The sequence below is a fragment of the Tachypleus tridentatus genome, chromosome 12 (assembly GCF_004210375.1).
Source record: "Tachypleus tridentatus isolate NWPU-2018 chromosome 12, ASM421037v1, whole genome shotgun sequence".
Taxonomy (NCBI): domain Eukaryota; kingdom Metazoa; phylum Arthropoda; class Merostomata; order Xiphosura; family Limulidae; genus Tachypleus; species Tachypleus tridentatus.
The window spans coordinates 67,658,307-67,681,676 of record NC_134836.1 but is presented as its reverse complement, the minus strand read 5'-3'; the positions used below and the strand labels follow the sequence as shown (position 1 = coordinate 67,681,676).

At 34.5% G+C, this 23,370-nt stretch overlaps 1 protein-coding gene across 1 annotated transcript; it reads right to left on the bottom strand.

The window, feature by feature from the left end:
- Positions 1 to 856: 856 nt before the first annotated feature.
- Positions 857 to 12,568, bottom strand: LOC143233474 (uncharacterized). Its single transcript, XM_076469744.1, has 4 exons — positions 12,211 to 12,568; positions 6,011 to 6,263; positions 1,967 to 2,096; positions 857 to 1,296 (listed from the first exon to the last, which is right to left on the bottom strand). Exons 1-4 carry the CDS (start codon positions 12,311 to 12,313, stop codon positions 1,153 to 1,155), a joined length of 630 nt encoding a protein of 209 aa, XP_076325859.1. The 5' UTR covers positions 12,314 to 12,568; the 3' UTR covers positions 857 to 1,152.
- Positions 12,569 to 23,370: the final 10,802 nt, after the last annotated feature.

The following is a 23,370-nucleotide window of genomic DNA, read 5'->3' as shown; positions in this document are numbered from 1 at the left end:
TACTAATGAATAGTGGGATTGACCATCATATTATAACGCCCCGCGGCTGAAAGGGCGAACATGTTTGGTGTGACGGAGATTCGAACACGCGACCGTCGGATTACGCGTCAAGTGCCTTAACCACCTAGCCATGCCGGGCCTTTACCATTAGATACAATTATATAAGTTTCGTAAGCAACGGTATGTCTGCAGATTCACACGGCTAAAAACCGGGTTTCGATACCCGTGGTGTGGTTTTGTGCTTAATTCTAAACAAATATAAATAAATGTCTTGATTACTGCTATATATCACCGTTTAGAACATTTGTGGTCCCAAGTATATTTAACAGGAAAGACAGCAGTGTTATTTGGCTTACGTATTAGTATGTAACATTATAAGGCCTTCGTTTGTGTCCAAGGCCAAATAACTTCAATAAACATTTTGGTTGTTGCTGTCTGATATAACTTTACGCATGGCCGAGTAAACGAATAAACTTTTTAGAGTATACATCTGGTATTTTGATTTGAGGTATATTTCTTTATTTGTTTTTAAGTTGAGCACAAAACTACCACGGATATCAAAATCCATATTTTAGCGTTGTAAAATCGCAGACATACCGCTGTGTCACTTGGGGAAGGGGGTAGCGGTATATTAATAAACAGCCAGGCATCGTGTCGCAGTGTCATAGAAGAAACAAGAACGTGTTAAGTTTTTTTTCACTGCAGTTAGGCATCAATTAATACTTTACCTGTAATAATTCTGACCAAGTAATAATTTTGTTTGCTTCGTTGTCTGTTCTTTGATAACATTATCTAGTTGTCATGGTAATTACAGTTAACCAACTGCTTTCATTCAGTATTTATTAACATTTCATAATAAATTTTTCTACGTATTTTATTATGAATGAAAATAAAAATGGTTGAAATACATGATTCGTACCATGGGTTTCCCACGGAAGATAACGTAATATTTTGTAAATCTTCAAAAGACGTATATCAGATGTTCTTTAATAAAGATGTTTCTTCCTAAACTAACATCAATAGCCCTTCACCGTAGACGTATTACGTACAAAAAGAGTTACATGTCATGTAATATGTACACAAACGTGAAAGCGATATATTTACACGTGAAAAGTTCCTGTTTGTTGTTGTATTTTATACTCTTATTTTTGATTATAAATTTTGCCTCAGTTCTTTCCAATCTTTCGTCAAGAACTCGCAATTATCGTCCTGTTTAAAACCTTTGCGGAGATCTTGTAGCTTTCCAGATGATCTGTAACAACGGCCTTCCCACTTGGCCTGCCTACTGTCATGAGACTGAAACAGAAAAACCAACTGTAAGAATATTGAATAAGTATTGGGTCTAACCCTTATGTATGTACATACACAAACTATGATAAACTTTCTTGTTAAATTAACTTAAGTCAAACGATTTATCCTCATGATTATACTTCTCCATTGACTGGTATATGAATATATACATGATTAAAAAAAATAATATCACGATAGTAAAACAGGTTTACTGAGGAATAGGCTTTGAATAGTGTTAAATAGTGATACTCTGAATTATTTTATATCATATATTTTCGTTATGCGAAATTTAAGGTTAACATATTGTTTTAGAGATTTTCGTTTCTGTTCATGAATACAAGATTGGCTAATTCTGACGGGAAATTTATTATTATTTATTTTTTGTGATTGGTCTAATATTTACAATGCTTAATAGTTTTAAGCCAACTTGGAATATGTGGAATTTTTTCTTATTTCATAATGAGAGTTTTGTGTTGACATTTTAAATTATAAACAGAACATAAGTAACGTTTTTTCGTAACTCAAATATTTTATACACCATTATGAATAACGGAAAACGCTTACTACAAAATTCAAAATATCAACTATACTATTATTTTATAATAGAAAATAAATTATTATATAAATACAACTAGAGGGCAGGATTTTCCAGAAACACAACTCTTGATATACTTACTGCAGTCACATTTCTGCTCCAGACACTTTTGCACTTGCCATCACACACGAGACAGGGACGTTGCATAGCGTACCCACCACACTCAAAACAATCTAAAGATACGTGACTGTCAGCCCAATTCACCCCACACCTGCTCACATAGAACACAATATATATTAAATTTTATTCAAAAAAGAACAGTTTGTTACTGCCACGGTTTATGTACAATTTTTTTCTGTGCAATTTATTTGTTTTGTATGAATATTATTAATAAAAAATAATACCTTTAGTCAGTGCACTTGTTTTTCTCTTACGAAATATTCATAACAAATAAAAATATATCTCAAGGTTTTTATCTCATATAATAAATCAAATCTTGAATCGTTAGGTGGTGCACTAAATCACAAAAAATTGTATTTTTTCCTTCGGAAGTTGTTGTTGTTTTGAATTAAGCACAAAGCTATACAATAGGCTATCTGTGTTCTGCCCACGACTTGAATCAAAACCCGGTTTTTAGCGTTGTAAGTCCGCAGACATGCCGCTGAGCCACTGGAAGGCATTCTTCGGAAGTAAGCACAAATCTACACAACGGACTATCTGTGCTCTGCCCATCACGCATATCGCAGCCCAGTTTCTAGCGATGTGTGTCCGCAGGCATACCGTTTTGTCACTAAGGGGCTAAAAAAGTGAAATTTAGGAAGGGTGACCAGAAATTGTTTTTTTTTTTTCCATAATAGTTGCATAAAGTTGTAAATAACTTTTTCTTTCTCTCTCTCACTATTCATTCTCAAAAATATTTACTCTGTGTAAACAACTCATGGCCACCTAAAAATATTAATTTCGAACTTTTACAAGTTAGTCAGTTCGCTGACAAATAATGCCACTAAATGGTTTGTTTTCTTATTATGGACAAAGCTACACAAAAATCTATCTGTGCTCTGTCCACCACTGATATCGAAACCTGATTTTAAAAGTATTGGTCCGCAGACATACCATTATGCCACTGGGGTGGGGGCGGGGCACTAAATGTAATTTCAGTCGTGTAAAGAACGACAAAGTGGTCAATCAAACACGCATAATTCATTAAAATGACGTAATGGTCATATAAATAATATTCCTTGTGTGTTTTATTTTTGTAGGTTCAGTAAGCTTCACGAAGATGAATTTTATAATTATCTCTATTACTAAACTCCATTGATCACAAATTAGTACAAATAATAGTTTTTACTGCTTGCATTTCAATTTAGATTAGTTTTAATATATCTGTAGCGACTTAATCCCAGATATATAAACTGGCATTATAAATTTATTGTATCAAACTATGTGTAATTGCTAACGCCAATAAAATTGTAGTTGTTTTACTCATTGAATAACTCTTAGATATTTTTACATATTTCCGTCCTAATAATTTGATTTAAGTTGTATTATCACTTACTTAACAGTTTCTAGTTGATTTATTTTTAATAATGGCTTAACATATGATAATATATGACTTAAAGCGTTGTTACTTTGTCTAATATTATCGTATTTCTAGATGCTGATCTGTCATGAAAATTCGATGTTCTTACACATTTCTATTGTCATACATATTGCATTTATTTGTGATAGAACCTGCACTGGCGAATAACTTTCTTCACACTCATGCTATTTATTATCTGTAAATCATTTTCAGCAAGTTAACATCTTTTTTCATACCATTGAAAGAAATTCAAAACACGTGGAAGAAGCTCTTCATTTCCACAAATTTACCATACAACATTAAGACTACCTGAGCTATGGTTTTATGTACACCGTCTGGAACCACAAAAATATTACCGAACTTAAAATGAGCAATTTTAATAAGCAGTTATAACAGATTTTCGGGTGGGTCTGAGTCGTCAAACCAAATAAAGTGTATTTTGTTTGTTTAGAATTAAGCACAAAGCTACTCAATGAGTTATCTGTGCTCTGCCCACCACGAGTATCGAAACCCGGTTTTTAGTGTGTAAGTCCGCAGACATACCACTGTGCCACTGGGGGGCAAATAAAGTGTAACTACGATATTTGCACTTCCGAACGACATCAACTCTTCTATTTTAGTTCATTTAGAGAGTAATGAATACATTTATTTATAATACTTATACGATGTTTGATGTTTTTCTAACTATGCACTTTGCACACATACAATTGAGAGAAACTGATTTAAACTCAAGACTGTTGCGTTTTTGTTTTGCTAAGCATTGGTAACGAAGAGTTCGTTGTAGTTGTACTAATAAGTCAAAAGCGTGCATTAGTCCATTATTTAACTTAGATAACCTTAATAAGACTGTACGCCACTTTATGCGTTTTAACATCTGAAAATTATAGTTGTTTTACTCTATGTATGAAGTAGAGAACAACAATTGTGTAATAATCTCAGTATTTGAATAATATAACTCGTCATTAGGCCTCAAAAGTTGAAATGTACTTAAGGATATTAGACCTAAAGTTAATTAAACATGATAGCTATAATACGGCCAGATGGTTAGGGCGTTCTACTTGCATTCTGAAGGTCGCGGATACGAATCCCTCTTCCCACTAAAAATGATAGCTCTTTCAGCTGTGGGGCGTTATTATGTACGGTCAATCTCATTATTCGATGATCAACGAGTAGCCCAAGAGTTGGCACTGGGTGGTGATGACTAACTGCCTTCTCTCTCTAGTTTTTCACTGCTAAATTAGGGACGGCTAGCGCAGATATTATTTGTATACTTTCCGCAAAGAGCAAACAATAACAGCATAATATTCACATGTATTTATATAAAAGCATAAAAGCAACCAATAGTTGGTACTACAGAAAGAAGTAATCAGTGATTAACAGTTAGATTATCATATGTAGGCCATCAACCTATAATGTCAACCACAATAAAATCAGTACAAATATATCGTTGATGTCACAAACAAACAGCTATTAATCACTTACACACAATTCTTCAGGATTAGTGTTTCGGAACATAAGGAACGATTGAGAAACACAACGGAATAGAAAACAGTTAAGTTTCTATCGTGTTTATGATTACGTTATTTTTCTTCGCAATCAAAGCCAGAAAGCCCGTCATAAGTTGCTTATCTGTCTTCATAAACTACTTGTGAAATCAAATTTGTTTGTTTCTCAAAAAGAAAAAAAATGATAATAAGTATGTTACAGAGATCATCTAAAGAGATTAAAACGATGTTTAATCTAATTAAACCACAGATATCAGAGTTCTTTTTTGTTATTATAGAAAAGTAACACAGTACTCTTCTATTAGTAACCAGTTGTTGTACCCCAAGTGGCACGTCGATATGTCTGCGGACTTATAACGCTATAATCCAGGTTTCAATACCCGTGGTGGGCAGAGAACAGATAGCCCATAGTTTAGCTTTGTGCTTAATTACAAACAAAACTAGCTGTTTACTAACCACAAGCACCATCTGTACATTAATATTTAAAAGTGAAAGTAAGAGTATATTTCTTTTGTCACACCGATTTGTTTAGTTATTTAATCCTTGAGACAAAAGATAATAAAACATGATATCGAGTGTGTTATGCACACTAAATCATAATGATATCTTTTAACATTTAATAAAAGAATAACAACACAATGAACTGCCTTTGAGTAGCTTTGCGTTTATTAAAATCTAAAACAACAACGCCATCTGTATTACAATATTTTAAAATACACATATGGGAATAGAATCACAATTCTATGACTCTTTTAAAAATTTAGATACTAAAGTTCAGTACCTTTTGTGGTTTTATTCCATTTTATAATTATTCTGTATCCTAACAAACGAAAAATATATATTATCAGACCCGACCACGTAATGTGGGAAAGAGGGTTCTATTTTCAGATAAAAAACCAATACGTATTGTGCGATACAGAATCAGTATGCTAATATCACAGTATCTGGAGTCATGTGACTGTTTCCAGCCACAAACTGTTAAAGCTTCATCAGAAGAAACTTTACTACGTGTAAAATGTTAAATACCATAAGTAGCTGCACTAGAATTATTTATCATCACAAAAAAAAAAAGATATTCAAAAGTTTATGTGAAACACTTACGAGAAACAACAACTGTAATGACAACGAAGTCCCTCTATTGTTAGCATTCTGTCATCGCAGTGAGACTGGATGATTAACAGGTCATCCACACTGTGACAAAGATCACTATTCCAAAGCATCATTTGTTGACTCCAACTTGGCATTATATCTGCGTTTTGAAAGCTGTCGGTGTAAACGTCGCTGTTTTTACAAAGCGTATGTTTTGTTCTAGACCGAAGTATGGGGTCCAAATTTGATTGAGGAATATGAAAACCTGGAAATATAAAGTGAGATTTATCAAGCAATATTCTTAAAACACGTGCAGTCAGTATCCGTTCAAAGGTGGATTAACTAGCGTAAATATCTCACGAACCGACTGGGCAAGGCGTCATGAAAAGACGTCTGCCCCCAAAGGAAAGCGCTTTTCGAATGTGTTCTTTCTAAAATTAAAGAAAAGACTGTTGAATTTAACTAGCGTTTTCTGAATATCATGTGCATATACGTACTTTAATAATATAAAACGGTTTTTCTACTCTCGAGTGATGAGGAAACAATATTTACTGCATTAATGCTAGTATTACGTAATAGAAATCGCAGAGATATAAAATTTTAATTTGCAGAAATACAGCTGTTTCACACTTGATGAATTTGGTGACCTCCTTAGTAGAGAATGGTATGTTTGAATATTATTAGAATATCTCTAAAAACATGCATTTTCGTGTTGTTAACAAATATATAAACATTTCAAGATAAACTAATCTTAACATATTCTTAAATATACTAAAACTCAAGTACTGTTAAGTACAAAAGACTGATAACTAAATAGTAAACACAGCACTGATAGTGTCATCATTACCTTCTCACTTCGTAACTTGTTGACATATGTACGCCCGGCACGGCCAGGTGAGTTAAGGCTTCGACTCGTAATCTGAGGGTCGCGGGTTCGAATCCCCGTCGCACCAAACATGCTCGCCCTTTCAGTCGTGAGGGCGTTATAATGTGACGGTCAAGTTCACTATTCGTTAGTAAAAGAGTAGCCAGAGAGTTGGCGGTGGGTGGAGATGATTAGCTGTCTTCCCTCTGGTGTTACACTGCTAAATGAGGGACGGCTAGCACAGATAGCCCTCGAGTAGCTTTGTGCAAAATTCCAAAACAATGAAGGTAGTAACTCATATTCTATACTGAGATTAGATCTGTGTGTGTGCTTGTGGGCACAAAATATTTTTCATAGATGTATACGGAAATACATATACTACATACTGTTAAAATGAAGTTCCCTGCCTGTTGCTTTAAATATAAATATTATAATAATCAGACGAAGAGAAATGAAGTTCGCGAAACATTGTGAGATAATGAATTATTTTATTGTTGTTATGCATTTATTATTCCTATTGTTTAGTTTATCTATTAAATTTTAGTTACATTAAAACGCAAACTAATTTTCTAGCGGATCACATTTAAGTAATAAAAAGGTGACACTTGCTTCACTAACGGTGACATACAGATATTATTAATGTAGCAAAATATTACGTAAGCCTATGATCACATGAGCTGTATTCGTGACGTAAGCATTGAATAAATATTCTGTCATTAGCTCCACAAACTAAATCACGAGATAGTTAGTGAGTTATTGTTTGTTTGTTTTTGAATTTCGCGCAAAGCTACACGAGGGGTATCTGTGCTAGGCGTTCCTAATTTAGCAGTGTAAAACCATCACCAGCTAGTCATCACCACCCACCACCAACTCTTGATTGTTTCTTGATTGATTGCCTTAACACACTTGGCCCTGCCGGGCCGACGTTTAACCAGTTCCAAACATATATATTGTTTTGAAAGCCAGTGAAGTTCACTCTCTCCCTTGTTGGGATTTCAGTATAAAAACCCGAGAGGATCGGGTTCATTGACTTCTTCCTTTCTCTAGTGAAGTGAATGCTGATCGTTTATTTTTCGAGTTCACTGCCATCAAGGCATAAACACTTACTATGGAGGAAGCCTTAGCCCAACAACAACACTTTTAACTTACTATATAATATATATATATATATAAGAGTACGAAATATATTATATATGGTATTGGCCCGGCATGGCCAAGCGCGTTATGGCGTGCGACTCGTAATCTGAGGGTCGCGGGTTCACATCCCCGTCGCGCCAAATATGCTCGCCCTTTCAGCCGTGGGGGCGTGTTATAATGTGACGGTCAATCCCACTATTCGTTGGTAAAGGAGTAGCCCAAGAGTTGGCGGTGGGTGGTGATAACTAGCTGCCTTCCCTCTAGTCTTACAATGCTGAATTAGGGACAGATAGCCCTCGAGTAGCTTTGTGCGAAATTCAAAACAAACAAACAAACTAATATATATATATAATTATTATATAATAATACAATATATATAATTAACATTAGTATCACGTTCTGGCCAGGTACGTTTTTAGTAATTTCTTTTGGTAAGTGCTAAATTTTATTACAAGTGTTGTTATACTTTAATTAATTGTTTTTTGTTGTTGAACCCTGGTTGTAGCGGCGTGTTATTTTGGACTGTTAGAACATTAGATTAATAAAAATAAAGACTAAATAAAGTTATATACAAATGTATAAAGATAAAGGAATAAATAAAGACCATACATTCGCTAAACACGTAGAATGATAGATGGATAAACAGACAGAAGGATTAATAACTTTCAAAACAAATAGATAAGCAGATAGAAATGAAGCTAAAAATATAGATATAAATAATGAGCACTTGAACAATGGCTGCTACAGATCTATCTAACAGATGAATTGTAATCCATTGACAGAACATGAACTTAGTGATTTCAAAGAAAACATTCATTCAATATATTACATAAAATATTATTTTTTTATCAAAAAACAAAAACTTATATAATAAATTCACATTACCTATGAAAGATGTAATGGGTGAAATATCTATTAAACTTATATTAAATGATGTTTAAGAACGTTCTATGATAACATACAGGTAGATGAATGGTAATAACTACAAACATTTCTGGTGTTCACACCGCGTTTGTTTGTATGCTAATGAATTCTAGATTAGAATAGTTCAATAAAACAATAGTTTACTATCATGTTGGCAAGTTACAATAGATTTTACATAACAAAGATATGTCGTTTTGACGTCGATAAAATCATAACCTTTCTCCATATACCACTGGTTTCCATCTATGTTCTTTCCTTTATGTTTCTGTATTTTTTTATTCTACAATTTTTATTAATTTATTCATTATTTCTGTTTTTATAGCTATCTACTCTTTGTTCTCCATAAGTGTTTTGCTCAGTCTTCCTACACTTTTCTGTTAACGTATTTCTTCTAAACACTTTTATCTCTGTTATCACAGTGTCTCTTTTCTGTTGTTGTATTTCCTGTTCTCCCGTCTCAGTTCTCATTTTCAGTGTCTTATGTTTTTCAAAATTTGCTTATCCTGTTATTCCAATACCACACATTTTTTTCTCTACTTTCCTATTTTAATTTCTTAATCTCTCACTATATTTTTAGTATTTGTAAGTTGTACACATGTAGAGAATATTCATAAAAAGTAATAATTCAAATTCACCCGTGTACTGTATGCATTTCTGAGAGGTTCGATGTAATACTCTCACACTATAACGTTCTACACGAAGTAAATTACATGTGCGATTTTTGGCGATACGGTGTCATAACCAATCTCAAAGAAGCGACGCCGGAAACAAAGTTCTTATATGACGTAACATTTACTGATACTTTGAGTTATCAACTGACCAGGCTAGTGTATACAAGAACCATGAATTTCACGGTTACATGTGCAGAAGCAGATAAGTTGTAAAATTTCACTATTTACTAGTTTCTATTAGGCTAAGAGTGAGATAATAATTTCATATTCTAAGTTCTTTCATGCATAGACACTCACGAAACTTTAAAGCCACTATCCTTAAAACAAAATCAAGGTGGGAACTTCTGAGCATCCTGTCCTCAAATTCGTTTTTATATAACGTGTTCATTACTTTAGGAAGATAGAAGCTTATATTTTGTAGTTTAGTCTCTGAACTAGGGTTGGCATCATTAACCAACTGAAACAGTGACGTCAACCTGGTTCTATGTGTAATAAAATGCACCCAACGAAGTGTGTTTATAGAGATTACTAAAACGTTTGAAGTCATTATTGTTTTTGTTTTGTTTTGTTTTTGAAATTCGCACAAAGCTACTCGAGGGCTATCTGTGCTAGCCGTCCCTAATTTAGCAGTGTAAGACTAGAGGGAAGGCAGCTAGTCATCACCACCCACCGCCAACTCTTGGGCTACTCTTTTACCAACGAATATTAGGATTGACCGTCACATTATAACACGCCACCACGGCTGAAAGGGCGAGCATGTTTGGCGCGACGGGGATGCGAACCCGCGACCCTCAGATTACGAGTCGCACGCCTTAACACGCTTGGCCATGCCGGGCCACAAGTCATTATTGAGCTTATGATGACCTAAAGAGATCGAAATATTACTTGATTTGTGTTTTAAATAAAAAAAATTAATACACATATAACCCATCTCTACCAGATAATTAAAAAAATCTTTATCGTGGATATCTGGTAAAATTAAACAAGTATGTATTAAAAAAACAAAACTAAAACTAAAAACGAAAAACAAAACGTTTTTCAAGGCAGCAGTAATACATAGATATGGTAATAATTAATATGTGACGTATTAATCTTTCGCCTTCAACAAGAAATTATGAAAGAATTAGCTGACTGTAACAGCAGCTAAATTGTAACGACAACTTGCTACCCCTGACCTTGTACTTTATTCATTCGATAACATGAAACAAAATGATTCAGTAAACAAGTTATTTTTAACTGTTACACTATGGAAACACAACTAGAAATGCATTAACATTCAGGCAACTTTTCAATTGCATGGTTGGGAAGAAGGCTCGTGATTTACATGAGTTCTAATGTCGTTAGAACTGCTCTAAGAGGTTCCGTACCCGAGAAATAAAGCATTATTACACCTGTCTGTGGTATCCTTGTACGAGTGTCGCGATTGTTGTCGCTTCTTTGTATTTGGGCATCAACACAGATTCAAACGTGGCGCCCACGAGATTTTGAGCTGGCCAGTAATGTAAAACAGATGTAATATTCGGGTCTGCGGACAGTGGTGGATACAGGATATTTTGGTGGGGGGGGGGGATGATCGACTAAGTAACAATGACATAAACCCGACCCCAACTAAACTTTTCCTTGTTACTGCTATTTCATGGAATTAATTTAGAAACAAAGAAAAGAAACATATATAACAATGAACTCTCATTTATTGATTTTATTCTAAAATATCAAGTTACGAGTAATCGTACAGCAGTATACTGAATCACACAACATAGTGCATGTGACAATGAACTTTCATATATTCCTAAGTAACATATTACAAGTAAACATACAGGAAAAATTTTCTAATTGAGATGATCAGTACTTTATATTTCTGATTTCCCATTAACCTACTCAATTTTGGTATGGCTAGTGAGTGGATGCATCCCCCCTCTGTATCCATCCCTGTCTGCGGAATGTAAATTATTAAAAAAAAAACTTATTAGAAAAAAAAAAGTTTCTTTTTCTTGTTGTGTTTTCATGAAAGAAAAAAAGTAAAAGACCGAATGATTGATATAAATATTTGGAATATATAAACGTGAATGAAATTGAAAGTAGTTATGTGTTTGACTGTGTATTTGTTGTTGTTAAATTTATATATATGCATGACATTACTTTAACATGCCTATTAAACTGATTTGTGTTCAGCTGAATATCTCTCTTGACACTTCTTGTTTAGGCCCGCCATGGCTAGGTTGGTTAAGGCGTTCGAATCCCCGTCGCACCAAACATGCTCGCCCTTTCAGCCGTGGGGGCGTTATAATGTGCGGTCAATCCCACTATTCGTTGGTAAGAGAGTAGCCCAAAAGTTGGCAGTGCGTGGTGATGACTAGCTGCCTTGCCCCTAGTCTTACACTACTAAATTAGGGGCAGTTAGCGCAGATAGCCCTTGAGTAGCTTTGGGCGAAATTCAAAACAAACATCTAAAAGATCCTTACAACAACGTGTTTTTAATAAACCTCTTAAAGGACTATTAAGTCGGTACGTTATATGGCTTCAAAAAATAAGAATTATGATGAAAATTACATGATTTATTTGAATTTCTAGTAATAAAATAAAACTTGTATTTTCAGATACTACAATCCTCTTACCTAAAAATGAAGCCAGTTTATCACAAAGTTTTCTCCATCGTCTCTTATTTGATGATGGTTTTTCAATCTGTATACTCGATGTTGTTTTGTTATCTACTGCCATAACTGAAATGCCTTTCTTTGAATATCGTTCTTATTTATATTATGCTCAACACGTTCATTTCCAAACTACGTCATCAGCACAGCATATGTTGCAAGAAACATCATTGGCTCAATAAACAGGATTGTGGATAGTATGATATTACGAGCTTTTACGTTATAGATGGTTTAATAAGTTACGCAAAAACAGTTGTGAAATATAAAAAGATAAAACTGGCACATCGAAAGCTGCTGTTTAGTGTTCACGTTAAAAAAATGTTGGTGAATTCAAGACAGTAAACATAAAAGATATACAACAATATAAGTCGTCACTTGGTTGTTTATTCTGGCATCTAATCTTATGACGACAGGAAGGCTTAGCCAATATATAACGTCACTGTGAGAATATTGTAAATTGCCAAGCCTCAGGAACTTAAACACAAAAACAACCGAAAAACTTAAAAACAACTAATCTTTCAGTACCATTGTACAGGATGGCTCGTAAGTCCCTACCCATCCATATATATTTTTTTTTTTTTGTATCCAGTGTATCTGTGTGCTGTCCCTCATTCTCGCTGTATAATATTATGCGACGCCATGTTCTGTGAGACATTTTCCTCAACATAGCAAATGCCGTGGTAACAGCTGCCTTCAACTCATCATTAGTATTATAACGTGGTTTAGACACAACATATGGATGGGTAGGGACTTACGGGCCACCCTGTACCTACCTTCGGAAAAGAGGAACGAATAAGATTTAAGTAAATAGAATAAAAAGTTGCAACAATAGGCCCAGAACTTAAGTAAATGTTAAGAATAGATGAAATGAAGGGCCAACGTTAATAAATATTGAATTTTAAGCCTTTTTTTTAGCTTGTCATTAAAAAGAAACGAAAATATATTACTTGTATACATATATATATTAAGCTTCCTTGTGTACTACGAATATTTGTGTAAAACTATACAATGGCTCTTTGTACCAGTTATGTATGTATATAAGGACAATATACGAGTGCTTTCAACCAGTGAGTTCTATAACACTGCATATCTTACGAAGCAACCTAGAGAGGTCTTGAACACAAACCGCCCCTTTGGTTTGTCTACCTACCTAGAATGGAGCTGCAGTTGAGAATATATAAGCTCAATTATAAATTCATAAGTTTTTGATAGTTGTAGCAAGGTTATTGGAGAAATCAATTCATCAACCAATTACATGAGACACATTCTGTTTATATCTCGTTACAGCTTACCTATTACTATTACACTTATATGTTTAAATTGTCAAGTCACAAAGTATCGACTAAGAGGAAGTCAATGATATCAAATAAAATACACAACTAAATACTTATATGAGAACCTGTTTTTTTTAATAATCCGATTAGATACTTTTGTCGTTATATTTAGTTCCTTGTAATTGTAGCGGTTAAAACCTATTATTTCTCGACTTAGTTTGTTGGTTTTAGAAATATTATATCTCTATATCGTAGTTTACGCTATACCCAAGCAAAAACCAAATAGAGTTTGGTTTATTTGGGATTTTCTTGCAAACCTACACAAGGGCTATCTGCGTCAGCCGTGCCTAATTTTGAACTGATAGACTCGAGAGAAGTCTGCTAGTTAAAAATGCTCACTGTCAACTCTTGAGCTATTCTCATTGAATAGTGGTATTTAGTCGTCACTTTTATAACACACTCACAGTCTCGAAGTATGAAGAGCGATTTCTTTTTAAACAGAACTCGAACCATAGACCCTATAATCCATAGGCTGGTATGGTGGCCAAAAAGGGATTATAATAGAACATAACTGAAACAACCATCTAACAACCGAAATGCGAAGGAAGGAATCATAGTAGACATAACGAATTAACAAAAAAGAATCGCTTAGGGACTCTCATGTTTATCCATTCAATAGATGGAACCGATTTAGGAATATAATAGCAGCCATCAAAAAGAGAAAAAAAAAATACTAGGGACTTTTGCGCCATTCAACAGAAAATAGTAATTGGAGACTGTAATCTCTACCACTAAAAAGAAAATTGGAGACTAATTTCTATGATTCAGTAGAAAAAAACAGATATAAACCATCATCCTTGCTATACAAGAGTACAGACAAAACACCAGTTACAAGAGATTTTTCCCCATTTGGTAATAAAAAGACCTGACTATAGCCTGTAAGCTGTGTCATATAATAGGGATAGTCGAATAGATTCAGATACATTTATAATTCAATACGGAGAACCAACCAAATCCTATAATCATCTCATGCAATAGAACGAGTCAGAGATTAAAATCACTGAGTGCTTTTACAAGAAGCAGGGGTAACAAGTACCTTTAACTATATTTTAGGAAAGAAATAGGCTTTAAAACTTTCACGTTAAAATAATAATTACCTCACTTCAAACAGACTCGGCATAGCCAGGTGGTTAAGGAACTCGACTCCTAATCTGAGGTTAATGGCTTCGAATCCCCGTCACACCAAACATACTCGCTCTTTCAGTCGTAGGGAGGTGGTATAATGTGCGGTCAATCCCACTATTCCTTGGTAAAAGAGTAGCTCAAGAGTTGGCGGTGGATGGTGATGACTAACTGCCTTCCCTATCGTCTTACACTGCTAAATTAGGGACGGTTAGCGCAGATAGCCCTCGTGTAGCTTTGTGCGAAATTAAAACAACAACCAAATAGCCAATATATTCACTCTTAATAAAACCACAGATTGTTTTGGTTTTCACTTTCTCGTTTAACAATATAGATGGAAAAACTAAAGAATATTTCCAATGGTATTCAAAAACAGGAGAAAGAAATATAATATAATGAATTAAGATTATTTTTCTGTTTATTTCGCATTTATGAATGTTTTACTCTCTTAAAATCACCCATAAAATATTTTGTTTTAAACTAAATTCTCAAATATATTTATACAGTACTATAATTGTTGTTATTGAACCAAATCATATAAAGTTCCACCTGAAACTTTAAAATATACACTAGCGAAAACTCTTCTTGGCCAAAAATATTCTATTAAAAAAAAAAAAAGCGAATAAAGCAACGGAAAACTTGGCACGTTGTTACACACGCACATCTTGTGCCAAAGTTTAATGAATCACGCGAATTATCTTGCTTCATCCTCTCGTGTTGGTAAATTCATGGTGCAATATACATTACATGGTATTGCTGTATAAAGGTTGAAAACATTTCGTGTAGCCAAAGAATGGACGACGAACTGCGTAAATCTTCGCTGTATATATATACACGTCTTTAACGTTGACTTCATATTTTATGAAAGCTTTAGTATAGTCGTGCTTTTATATATAGCTCCAGTGACTCAGCGTTAATTTTGCTGGGTCTTGTAACTCTAAAAATTAGGTATCGAAGGCAGTATGGGTACACCATGGATAGCTCATTGTGTGTATTTGATACAAGAAACAAACAAATAACACTATGTAGCACAAATTTAGTTCCTGGATTGTGTGTGTTATTTCTTAATTGCTTACGTTGTAAAAGTAGTGAAAATGGCCATTATTCTCTTCAAACTTTGCTTTTGTGACCTGGTTAATGAAATTTAGAAATTAACCTATTTTCTATGTAAAAACGGGCAAATTGCACATTTGCATTTACATAAGGTCTGAATAAAACAACATGTGAATCAAGATTTACATGTATTTATACTAAAGTTCTACAAAAATGAACAAAAATGTTTAGAAGTAAGTAGTTTTTCGCGATTTGCGACTGTAATCCATCATGTTTTCGTTATACGCTTCCAGGTCACAAATGCAAAGTTTGAAGATAAAAATAGGTCTTTTCCTTTTACTTTAGGCATAAACAATTGGGAAATAACAATTTCTGCCCAGGAACAAGAAAAAGTAAAAATTTTATTACATAGTGTAATTTTTTGACTAGAATTATAAATTAGAATATAAATAATTTCTAAGAAATATGTAAGTTTGATTTAATCCAGAAAATATTGGTATATTTTTTTTAAAATAAAAGGTTTTGTTGATTTGTTTGTTTTTGCGGAAATCATAAAAGGACAAAAATTGTTACACATTTTGAAAGGCGTGCTCTCAAACAGAAATACATGTAAATTAATATTTGTTGTAAAATATATCAAGAAACACATTCAGATAATGATCAGATTATTCTGTTAGAGTTAAAGTTTATTCTGTTCCTATTTCCTTTTATTAATATAGAAATGTGGTAGATAAAATCTTGGGATGAAGACTGAAATAAAATACGTTCCAGATTGTCGGTAGTAATTTAATGTCTATACCCAAATATAACCACCTTATAATTACTTTTTAGAAAAAATTCAAAGTGAACTTTGTTCATCTGGCAAAACATAAACTATAAAATACTTTGAAAGGCCACTCTTTTTATATTTTAACAATACCTGTGTTAACAGTATGACAAAAACACTTTTTAAAGTGCCATAAACTAATATGTTTGGTTTGTTTTGAATTTCGCGCAAAGCTACACGAGGGCTATCTGCGCTAGCCGTTCCTAATTTAGCAGTGTAAGACTAGAGGGAAGGCAACTAGTCAGCACCATCCACCGCCAAGTCTTTTACCAACGAATAGTGGGATTGACCGTCACATTATAACGCCTCCACGGCTGAAAGGGCGAACATGTTTGGTGTGACGAAGATTCGAACCCGAGACCCTTAGATTACAAGTCGAACGCCTTAACCTCCCTGGCCAGCAGTGTAAGGCTAGAGGTAAAGCTGTCCCTGGCCATGCCGAGCCAGCAGTGTAAGACTAGAGGTAAAGCTGTCCCTGGCCATGCCGAGCCAGCAGTGTAAGACTAGAGGTAAAGCTGTCCCTGGCCATGCCGAGCCAGCAGTGTAAGACTAGAGGTAAAGCTGTCCCTGGCCATGCCGAGCCAGCAGTGTAAGACTAGAGGTAAAGCTGTCCCTGGCCATGCCGAGCCAGCAGTGTAAGACTAGAGGTAAAGCTGTCCCTGGCCATGCCGAGCCAGCAGTGTAAGGCTAGAGGTAAAGCTGTCCCTGGCCATGCCGAGCCAGCAGTGTAAGACTAGAGGTAAAGCTGTCCCTGGCCATGCCGAGCCAGCAGTGTAAGACTAGAGGTAAAGCTGTCCCTGGCCATGCCGAGCCAGCAGTGTAAGACTAGAGGTAAAGCTGTCCCTGGCCATGCCGAGCCAGCAGTGTAAGACTAGAGGTAAAGCTGGATCTTGTGGAGAGCCCATCGTTGCGCCATCTATTTGTTCAATAAAGGTTTGTTGTAGTTAAGTGAAAAGTTGCACAATGGGCTATTCGTATTCTGTCCAACACGGGTATCGAAACCCGGTGTCTTGCAATACGAGTCCACAGACATAACATGGGCTACTGGGGGGTGGAGTGGCGTTTTATTAAATAGAATTTTGAATTCTTGGTTGCAAGGTCCAACGTGGTCTCAATTTGAGGTTCGGTAAAACCATTCAGTGAAGTATTATAACGTAGAAGTTCAAAGATAAAACTAACAATAGTTTCATTTAGAATAGTTTTTGTAAATAGGAAAGTAATATAAAAGGCGTAAACGGGAAGTTACACGCAATTTGATTTAAACTACTTACATGTGAATACTTTTTACTGGCTGAAGTAATACGTGAACTGAATCTGATACCTAACCAATGCTGTTAAGGAACAGCTTGTTTGCTTGTTGTTCAGCACAAAGCTACACAATGGGTTAGTTGGGCTGTTCCCATAACGAATTAGGAAACAGATGTCACGAAGTGACGCTGTTCACTGGACATAGAAAACAGTTTGAACTTTGGAATTTAGATGCTACGTATGAGTTAATCTGCTTCCCGTTTGTACAGAAATAAGATCTTCTGAAGTTGATGTAGCCTTCAATGTTGAGATAAATCATTTTGGAGACTTTTCGAAGCGAATTCCTGTATGTGGTAAGGGCATCTCCCAGAGAAGATGCTGTATTTTCAACTTACCTCCTCTGGGATCTGAACATCCACCAACGTGTTTGCTGTGTGTGGCGACCTGTAAAGAGAAGGAGAGGATACTGGGGGTTCAGTGGTGCCTTTGAATTCCTGTAGACGGGTGGCCATGGGGTAGCCTTTTCCAGGATGAATTGGCTGGTCCTATTGGGCTAGGGTCAATTGAATACCAGTGTTAGATACTCTCAACTGGTGTCGTGGATTTATGTCTGATGCTGGGGATTTGGTATAGTACTCACAAAGCCCTGGCATTGTTGTAGTGTCTTTGTTTGGCATTGTAGTGTGTCCGCTCGTAGGACTTCATGAGGATGGGGTCAGTGGACACCGGATTTTTCTCCTTTTATTAATAAATTCTTAAAAAACATTTCCTCATGTTAATACGCTCATTCGTAAAGATGTGATCTTATTGAGAATTTGCAAAACAAGGATATTCTTTGATATTAATAATATTGGAATTCAAAAAATGTGAATCAACATGGGTCACCTCGACTAACCAGAAAATAACTTACAACAAGTCATATCTCAGCTATGTTATTCAAACTGTACGTGGTGTACACAGATGAGAATCCACGAACACAAAGTTCACTGATAAAAGCCATTAACGTGTCCAAAACAAAAGTATGTAACATAACCAAAAAAGAGTCTCTATCTGTAAAAATGTACTTGTACACTTGATAAATCCTGGAGGGGTGGTGTTTTTTTATACATTACAGTGTTACGTATTGTAATTTATTTCGGACAAGTCTCCGATTTATTATATTACTTATGTTACCGTATTACTATTTTAAATAACCTGATTTTGAATTTAAATTCAATAGTTAATTAAATGTTAATACGTATTAAATTTATGTTATTTGCCAACAAGATTGATACACACAATTTCCTTTTTTAACACAAATATATTTTAATATACAAACAGAAAATAAATACAATTTGTAATAACAGTTATTTTAAATGGTGGTTTATATAAAAATGTTTACAAACTTAGAAAGAATACTGAGTTTTATATCTAATCTAGAACTGAATATTTAATTGATTGTTCCGGTGCACTACGAGAAAGTTGTTTTTGGGTTGATATTGTTGCACCTCGCTTAAGCTTGATAGTTCGAATCGGCTCATACTAGTTAAAGCTTACACTTCTTACCGAGAGAGATATTTAATGTCCTCGTAGAAATAATAACGTCCAAAGCAATTCACTGAAATTGAAGAGTTGGTAATGTTCGAAATCGATAAACGTACCTGGTCCAGTTCTGTAATTTTCTGTAATAAACGCTAATCACAATTATAGCTTTCTAGGCATATAGCATACTGACTCTAGCTGTACAATAATATCCACCTTTCCTTTTCTACAAACCACGCGAATCTCTCGGTTTTTCACAACCGTTCACTTGCAACAATGATCTTGCACGTTTTCGTAAACAAATATTGTTGCTTCTTATTTACAAGAACTTTCTAGAAGTTTAGAGACTAAGCGGGACTTGCGAAATAGACAGTTAAGAATATGAGTCACATGTATTAATGAAAACTATACAGAAAGAAGCGCAGACATTAAAATAAATGTACAACAGTAAATCTGTTATACATTCTTCCCTCCTTAGAATATTAAAAATTAGCGTTAGAGAATTTTATGTGAGATATTATATATATATACACACACTAATAACAATATAATAATACATTGTCAAAGGATTATACAATTTCATAAATGATGACAACATGTAACACAATACAAATAATCTAATAATAATAAAATTACACAAGTAAAAATGCTTAAACACAAATGTTATCTTTTTGGCTTAGCACAGCCATGAATCGCCAAATTAGGTGTTTTTCGAAAGGTGGGATAGAGTATAAAGGTGTAACAGAAATTTTTGTTAGGTTTCTTAGCCAAATCGCATGTACTACAAGTTTTACAAAAGTAACAAACATTTTGCCTGATGTTAAGTCAAAAGAAATGTCTCATAATTGTATTACACGTCTTGTTAACTCATAAATGACCTTCCATGGGAAGTCATGTGCCACTTTTAATATCGCAAAATGATACACTTTTGGAACAACAATTTGATAAACTATAGCCCATTCCTCTGAGGCTGATACATTTGGTGGTTGCTATTTTCTCATGGGCACACCATTTTAAAAAAAAGTAATCCTTTGAACTTTATCCAGCTCATTTTTTGGGAATGCATATTTAAATAGTGAAGAGATCCGAGGATCCTTTTCTTGTACATTGATAAATGTGCTTCTAGCAAACGGAACTTTACAAGGTAAACCAGAATTATTCACAAAATCCTTGTCGGGTTAAAAAATTGTTTGAGACGAATCAACAATGTCATCCTATGAACACATGTCTATCATTTGTTTTTCGCTTAATTTCTTAGTGTGAACTCGAATCACAGCACAAGAGGGAACCACATCTGGATTCTTCTCAACAATAGCATCATTCTTAGATGAAACTGTGATCGGTTCAATAAACATCTTGGGTTTGGCAACAACTTCTTCCCCACCCAACTCGTTTCCCAACAATAATGATACATCCTTAGTTGACTGGTCTCGAAACTAGGTCTGAGGTTAAACAAATTTTACGAAGATGAACATTAACAAAGCCACCCTCAATACCCTGAGTAATAATAGACTCACGAGTAGTAGAACTCGAACCTAAAGGCCATACACCTTCTAACAACAATGACTGAGTCTCCCCAGTATCACATAAAATACATACGGGTATGGAATTAGCAGTGTGATATTTCAACGACACAGAACCAACAAGAAGGTCTAAATTCTCCCCTTACTACACTACCATTTTCATTAGTGACCAAATAAACAAAATATGGTGATTTGATGAAACTACGACCACATGTGTTGCCTACTTTTCTTTCTTCTTTTTCAAATACCAACAATAAGATATAGCATGACCAGACTTTTTACACATGTAACAGACAGGCTGTGATGGTTTAGATAAAAATTTTCATGACTATCTAAAGATTTCGAACCATAGGAGCTGTATTTTTAGAAGAATTCTCAACTTCAGTGAATTGGACAGATACTGTTCTTTTTTCTGAGATGGTAAGAATTTATTTTCATGAAAAGTGGGTTTATGACTTAAAGGGTAACCATCGTAAAGAGCAGCTGCTTCCAGTTGACGTGAATTTTATATTATGTTGCCATAGAAAATAATTTTCATCCTTTAAAATTGTAAAGTGCATTTACATAACTTAGTCATCAAATCAAACTATATATTAACTTTCATTACATTTTACTAGTTATTTTTGTCAGTTTCTACCAATTTCTACACATGCAAAGTAAAGCGTTTTACATATACTTATAGTAGCTAAAGCTCAGTGATACGAAAGATAGAAAATTGTGACTTAGATCTGTCTTTCCGTTTTCCAAAGGGTCGTATTAGGATTATTAAAATAAATTGGTAGAAAAACAGTATCTGTCCAATTCACTGAAGTTGAGAATTCTTCTAAAAATACAGCTCCTATGGTTCGAAATCTTTAGATAGTCATGAAAATTTTTATCTAAGCCATCACAGCCTGTCTGTTACATGTGTAAAAAGTCTGGTCATGCTATATCTGATTGTTGGTATTTGAAAAAGAAGAAAGAAAAGTAGGCAACACATGTGGTCGTAGTTTCATCAAATCACCATATTTTGTTTATTTGGTCACTAATGAAAAGGGTAGTGTAGTAAGGGGAGAATTTAGACCTTCTTGTTGGTTCTGTGTCGTTGAAATATCACACTGCTAATTCCATACCCGTATGTATTTTATGTGATACTGGGGAGACTCAGTCATTGTTGTTAGAAGGTGTATGGTCTTTAGGTTCGAGTTCTACTACTCGTGAGTCTATTATTACTCAGGGTAATAAAAACTGGTCATTTTTGTAGATATGACATAATATATATATTTTTTTTTTATAAACATATAATTTCATCACTTTGTGTATTTTTATTTGGAGAGTTAATAACGTAGCTACATAACCACAAATTAGACCGTAATTACAAATCATGAGGTCCACGTAGTGAAACACAAAATGCAACGAAACTTCAAAAGAATCATTCAGAGTCAACAGTGAAAGGCTGTTTGGACACCACAGTAATAATCAACAAACACAATGTTTTTAAGAGAATACTATTTATGTGTAAAAGATAGCATGTGTGAAGTTAAAAATGATTTCATCACATGTATTTGTAAATGTGCTTTAAATATTTTAAACAGTAACGATATCATGATGAACATATAAAATCAGAAACTTACTAATTCAAAAGGGATGGTTTCTATCATTACGCGTAGCTCCTGTACTTTCATTTCTTGGTAGCTTGGAGTATCATGCTATTGGAAAAGCTGCTAGAAGTTAATATACGGAACACACAATATAAATTATTCTTGTTCCTAAAGAAACGTACACTTGTTTTACCAACGCAAAGTTCATGAAAAACAACTGCATAAATTCCTAAACTCAGTTGCCAACGAAATATAGTCTGTCATACAAAATGGTACTTTAACTATAAATGATAAAGCGAAGCTGATAAATAAGTTACAACAACGTCATTAAACACTTCATTCATTAGCCATAAAACACTTCGAAGTTAAAATGGAATCGTAAGCTTATTAAAAATATAGATATTGTCGGTAGTGTTCCTCAAAAAAAGAAAGCTAAAATCCTATTAAACAAAACCAACCGCAAAGATACACATAATTTCCTTTTTTAACACAAATATATTTTAATATATAAACATAAAAACAATACAATTTATATACAAATGTCTATATGAGCCTCACTTATCGCCCATTAAATAAAGTACATGTTGGTTTATAACCTATCTTCTCATAAATACTTATTTTTATGTTTAACATCAACTAACAATTATTTTGTTGGTTTGTTTTGAATTCCGCACAAAGCTATTCGAGGGCTATCTGTGCTAGCCGACGGTAATTTAGCAGTGTAAGACTAGAGGGAAGGCAGCTAGTCATCACCACCCACCGCCTACTCTTGGGCTACTCTTTTACCAACGAAGAGTGGGATTGACCGTTCCGTTATAACGCTCCAACGACTGGATGAGCGAGCATGTGTGGTGCGACTGGGATTCGAAGCCGCGACTCTCGGATTACGAATCGAACGCTTTAACACACTTTGCAAT

Bases quoted from the DNA above. Each gene is read 5' to 3' on its own strand.
- LOC143233474 (XM_076469744.1), bottom strand. From the start codon at position 12,313: ATGGCAGTAGATAACAAAACAACATCGAGTATACAGATTGAAAAACCA. The intron at 6,264-12,210 runs GTAAGAGGATTG...TTATATTTCCAG, and splicing joins TAAACTGGCTTCATTTTTAG to GTTTTCATATTCCTCAATCA. The intron at 1,297-1,966 runs GTAAGTATATCA...TTTCTGTTTCAG, and splicing joins GGAGCAGAAATGTGACTGCA to TCTCATGACAGTAGGCAGGC.